The sequence below is a fragment of the Nicotiana tabacum genome, chromosome 9 (assembly GCF_000715075.1).
Source record: "Nicotiana tabacum cultivar K326 chromosome 9, ASM71507v2, whole genome shotgun sequence".
Classification (NCBI taxonomy): Eukaryota; Viridiplantae; Streptophyta; class Magnoliopsida; order Solanales; family Solanaceae; genus Nicotiana; species Nicotiana tabacum.
The window spans coordinates 85,374,430-85,380,734 of NC_134088.1; the positions used below are offsets into that span (position 1 = coordinate 85,374,430).

General features: G+C 33.2%; 1 protein-coding gene across 1 annotated transcript; it reads right to left on the reverse strand.

The window, feature by feature from the left end:
- Window positions 1–743: 743 nt before the first annotated feature.
- On the reverse strand, window positions 744–5,218 carry LOC107831586 (transmembrane emp24 domain-containing protein p24delta7). Its single transcript, XM_016659371.2, has 4 exons — window positions 4,741–5,218; window positions 3,777–3,986; window positions 1,121–1,197; window positions 744–1,042 (listed from the first exon to the last, which is right to left on the reverse strand). The coding sequence occupies exons 1-4, from the start codon at window positions 4,951–4,953 to the stop codon at window positions 898–900; spliced, it is 645 nt and encodes a 214-aa protein (XP_016514857.1). The 5' UTR covers window positions 4,954–5,218; the 3' UTR covers window positions 744–897.
- Between the last annotated feature and the right edge of the window lie 1,087 nt (window positions 5,219–6,305).

Genomic DNA, 6,305 nt, shown 5'->3' on the forward strand with positions numbered 1-6,305 from the left:
TGGGATTTCTCATTCCAAACTCTTTCAAAATAAAAAAGGGGGCGACTTGGGAGCTAGAAATGTGAGTTCGCTTCAATCCAAATCAACAAGTTAAGTGGAGAATCCTCCCCCTAACTCAATATGGATGGGAATTATGATTTTAACGGTGGAAATCTTGAAATATTCACTGTTAGAGGTTCAATTTGGTTCGATTTTTATCAAAAAGGAAACTCTAGCCAGTTCGATTTCTTTTGAACTAATCGATTTTTTTCTTTTCATTCTTGACATGTGAAATACAAATTCAATCAGTTCAATCTAATTGTAAACTTTACCACAAGTCAAAATATGTTTAGCAAGAATTTAACAATTTGACAAATTTATGATCTATTGAAATATTATCATTCCTTTGGTTTGGAGAGAGATCATTCATTGGCTTAACAAACGCTAGAACTATATATATATATATATATATATACACAGATGCCTGCAAAGGTGAATTTTGGTCGACGTTTAATTGGATACATTTGTTTTGGGCTAAAGAGTGGAAACTTTTAGAGCTTGGAGTTTGACACTTGACCTCCAATGGCAAAAATGGAAAAGTCACACAATTATTCTTTGAATTCAGTAGTCATATGCATCAGACACTTGAGCTGAGCTTCGTTGCTCTAACAAGCATAGACATGTATGTCTAAACTGCTGCTCTGAGAATTATATAGACGCATCATGTTAGACGTCACAACAATGAGTTGACATTTGAATTTACATTTTCTTTTTCCTTTGGCACTTAAAGTTGACAATTAAACCTCAAACTAAAGAGCAATGAGTATACGTAGCGTATTCATTGACAATTAAATCGTCTATCACACTCTTCGACTATGTTGTCTATGTAAAAGTAGTACATGAAAAAATCAGAATGATTTAGATAAGCTTCTTCTTTTCAAAGAAAGTCTTCAAATGCCAGAACTGCAAACCTGCCACAGACAAGCATACAAGAATTGATAGGCCAGTCATCCAAGCCATTTTATCGTTGGTAGATATGTTAAGGTCGTGCATTTCTTCTTCCCTGCAACATTGTCGACTTAATTATTATTAGCACAGATTCGAGGCTTGGATAAATAACAAAAAATAAGATTAAACTCACCTTTCTCGGAGATAAAACATCTCATCATGGATGGCTTGGACAGTCTCAGCCATATGTTTTAGTTCTAATTCCATTGCCTAGTAAGAGCAGAGATGAAAAATCATTACATGTGTCTCCATTCATCATCTTCAGAACATCATTAAATTCATATCCAATAAACCAGGAGTGCTCTTTTCTTCTGCACCACAATTTCCTATCCCCTACCCCTCTTTTTAGAACACCTTTTACCTACTCCGTACAACAAGATTGATGCAACTCGACACAAATTCTGAAACAGGAGTAAGAAATTCTGCCAGCAATTTTTGGATATACAAGATTAACTTAACTTGGGGCAAGAAAACACACAAAGCAAGCTTCAAGAGATGATGACATGTTCAACTTCAAATTGAGTTTTCATCTCTATTTGTCATGCGCAAGGTGGATGGAATTAAGTCTTTAAAAAGGTCGAAAAAGGGACTGGCGGGATGCTTTTGGTCAATAATGGCAATTCACATGAAATGCATAGACAGACTAGAATAAAATATGCGCGAACTTCATGCTATGGTACTACAAACTAAAACAGCCAATGGATTTCAGAACCCTGTGTTTGAGGGACTTCGAATTGTTTTCACCATCCCACCAGCTAGTAAATAAGAGCTCACTATCCAGGAGTTAACTGAGATTGAGCTATGAAAATCAAAGCCAAAGGATATAGTTGTGCATGATAAAATAGTTGTATTCCCAGTGACAAGTAAGGGATAGCTTAGTGGAAAGGTCTCTCCACAACCAACCAAGAGGTTGGGGGTTCGAGTTAGCGAGAAAGCAAAGTGGGAAAGGTCAGCTGTTGGCTCTTGGTGGGGGAGTTTGGAGGAATGGAGTTTATGGTATTCGGAAAAAAAGAAGCTATATACCTAGTTGCGAAGTTAATTTGAGAAGACCAATACTTTTTTTTAATTTGCTCTTAATTAATATTTCTTTTAAAGAAAGCCTAGTTTTAAGCAACGAGATATGCTCAGGATACCTCTTCAATGATGCCTAAGAGTCGGGGGTCGTTTTGTATGATATATAAGGAAAATAATCATGGTATAAAATTTGGTATAAGTTTGTCCAATGTTTGATTTGTAATTTGAATCATGTATAGCTTAATCCTTGTATAAATTAATACACTAATTGGTGTATTAAGTTATACCACCAACAACATGGAATAACTTATCCATGTAAATTTATACATGGATGAAGCACCAAAAGGACAAATTAACCCTTGTCTTTTTCCTTGAAGCCAATGAAGGTCAAGCATCCAAGGGTATAATTGTAAACTCATTGCTTTTTAGTTTAAAACATAAACAAATATTTGAAATGATAACTCGTATATCCAATTTTACTGCAATGAACCATGCAACCAACAAAGAAATAATTCATGTATTACTAATCCCTACATAACTAATCCATGCATTATAATCCCTGTATAACTTGTCTTCGAACCAAACTACCCCTGGAGTTTGATGAAACCATGTGGTGCTATTGGTTAATGAAAGATCGACGGCAAAGTTGCAAATTTAGCTATTTTCCGAAAATAGTTTACCCTATGTACTAAATAGAAAAATAAAGACCGCATAACCCCTTAAAGATACCAAACTGAACTTTTAGACAATCCATGTACGTTATAAACCACATTACAAACACTATACATTTGTTATTTAAAAATATTAATTCTAAGCTTCTCCTAGTATTTGGCCTAAAAAATCATGGAATACCAACTACAATAATAAGTGAAATGCTGAGGATTTTAATTTGTAAATTTAAAGATAAATCACTTGACATTTTCCAAGAATAGCAAAATTATTTTGGTTTTTGAATGTACACTTTACATATTGAAAAGAACTAAATTAAGGAACAGTCGGTACACAATGATGTCTTGAAATTTTAATTGTAGTTCATTAAGAAAGTAGAACATGTGACATGGTTCTATCTATGTATATCCCTTTTCTTATAAATTATCTAAGTACATTTCTTTTGAAGAAAGAATCCAGCCATTAGAACAACAATTATTAGGAGTCACCAATTATTTCTCAGGCGGCCTCTTTATTTTCAAATCCCCTAGTCACTTTTCTGTTCTCGTTCTCTGTACCAAGTTCACATATTCAGCTCAAATTCAGAATCTTGTAGCCTTTTCATAAGAAGTTCCATCAAGAAGAGACTCGACAATTTTAAATATCAAACAATCAACTACACCTCAACACCTCGATCCCATGCCAGTTGGGATCGTCTATACAAAAGGAATTGCAAATTACTTAACAGCACAAGAGAACCCCAAAAAATCTGATACCATACTGATCAAAGAAGAAAGCCCCCAGACCTTCTAAACCAATCATTTCGTTCTTTTCTTTTTTGAAGTTCGGGCTCCCAAAAGTTGAAAGTAGCCAAGGATCAACTGTGCTAAAAGACGCAATCTTGATCGTTTCACAATGGATTGTGATACTTCTATTAAACAAGCTAAACAAGTTCACGGAGATTTAGAAATTCTGGCTGAACGGTCTATTTTACCCTACGAATTGTAGAATGCATGCGTAGCTATATTGCTATAAATAGGCATTAATTTTCTTGAAACCAAAAGATAGACAGAGCCTAATAATTATGAAATTGAGCTACACAGATAAAAGAAAAACTGAGGGCTTACCTCAACAGAGGCTTTCTTGGCAACATTTGTCCAGTCCTTAGTTGCAACACCAGTTTTCCACTCAAAATCAACAGTCAACTTAACCGGAGGCTTGTGATCAGCAGCAACAAAGCAAGACTGATAATCCCCAGCTTCCACAGTCTCAAAAGAAAAATGCCCCTCATGGACATTTTCCGCATAGTGATAGCTATTTCCATGTTCAGACGTTGCCTAAAGCACAAAAAACAAAGAATAGAATCGTCTCAGCCAAAACCAGAAGAAATCCAGATAATCAAGGTAAGGTATATCAAAGAACAAGGACAATTTTTAAACTTTGAATATATGAAACCATCAGACCAAATTACCTTAAGACCCGAATACAATGTAGCTAAATACAAAAGATTCCTATAGCAGACGCCAACTAATTTGGAAGTGAAGCATAGTTGACTGATTGTTTGAATGATATTAGAACACATTCCACTCTTGATAGATTGGAAGTGCATAAAACTGTAAAACAAACAGAAATTATTTAACTAATCTTCCAAATTTAGCCGTTGACTACAGAGTCAACGCAAATCAACTGAACAAATCTGGACCAACCATAATTTCCAAATGAAGCTCTAAGCGATTTAGCACATCCCATAAAAAAATGCAGGAAAATCCATAGCTTTAACCGACACATCTATCATAAAAAGCTAAAAAACTCGTACTAGTCTTAGATAGGATTTCTGGTTCCAAATTGAAGATCAAACACATTTAATATTTTGTGGAAACTCGAACATCAAAAATCTTAAATTATCTTAAAAATAAGATTTTTATACTAAAAATTACATAAAAAAAAAAAAAACTTCCATTGCACCATATAAAGCTCCAATCAAGTAAAACCAGTTGCTAATTGGAAAAAACAAAATAATCCCATTTGTTTCCTAGCTCATAAAATCTATGAAAATTGCAACAACAACAACAACAAAAAGTAAATATTTACCCTGACGGTGACTTTGTGGGTATCAGGCAAAGGATGGCCATCATTTGGGTTAATGATATGATATTTTCCTACAGTCATGGAATGGCCTTTGATTTCTTCAGATATGCATTTTGTATGACCTGATTCTATTTCAAATCGTAGAGACTGAATTTGGGTCAACGAAAACCCCAAGATTAGAACAAGAAATAGTGCATTACTTCTCCAAATCATCATTTTCTTATTTGACAAGAAACAAAGGACAATATTAACAGTGGAAAATTGCTAGATTTTTGGGTGTGAGATTGAAGTGGAAAGAGCCTTTGTTTCAGCGAAGAAGTTGAGTTGAATCTTTGAGATGACAAACAGAGGAGACAACGAAATGGGATTGAAGAAAGTCAAAGACTCAGATTTCTGTGATCTATTTTCTTCTTCTTTTCTGTTTTGCACTTTCTTTTGGCTTATCTTATTATTGATTCTTAATTACTTTCTCATGTCGATAGGAAGTGGTGATAACATGATGAGACTAAAAATGCTTTGATTCCGTAGAGAGAGAAAGTAGTACACATTATACCTTAGTGATAAAAAATAAATAAATCATACATTTCTCTGTTCTAATTTATATGTTTATTTTTTTAATCTCCATAAATTTTTTTTTATATTTAGTGTAACTCTTTAATATTAATATTTTATATATCACACTTGAGATCACAAAATTCAAAAAGTATTTTTACTTTTTTCTAAAAATTTCATGTCCGATCAAATTAAAACACATAAAATAAAATCAAAGGAGTACATAGTAGTCTTTATTTAATTTTATTTTTTCATAGGAGTAGTTTTTCAGAAAGAAGCAAAGAATGTCGAATTCCACAGGGGTTATGCAAAATTGGGTAACATTCACATTTAAAACTAAATGAAGCTTGGCTTACTTCAAAATAGAAAAAATTGAAGGTGTTTTTTTTCTCTTCTGTTCCTTTTGGCGATAATATAAGATAGATCAACGTTATGCCTTTGACTTTTGAGATGTGGACACACGATAGGTTTTCTTATTTACTATTAAATAACTTTGTTTAGCTTTTTTTTAGTTACCCATCTTATGTTCAATATTCGCTTTAGAGCCTTAATTAATCAAAATTCCCATTAGGTAAGACTAATCTGAATTCATTTCAGAGTTAGAATGCAAAACTTCTAATTAATGTCAAAATATCATATACATCAACCCTTGACGGTAGCTTTGTTTAGTTTCAACCACCGAGATAGCCTTTAAACGCGGAGTCCATTTTAAAATAGTAAAATTTTATTTATAAAAGAAGAGACACTCTTGGTTTAGTGTTTATTTGAAAATCAACTTTAATTAGCAATGTAAGGTTTTTACCGTTTGAACAAAAAGTGTAACTTTAGGCTAAATTATTAAATTTATGTGATAATAGGTTAAATCTAGTTAAGAATAATAACTCTACATGCAAATCTTGAAAACGTATAGGAAATGGGGGCAGATCCCGTGAATGATTGATGACAATAAGTGCAAAATATTCTTAAAGTATGAGCAATAAAGGAAGTGTAACTAGCAATAAATGACATTTAAGTAA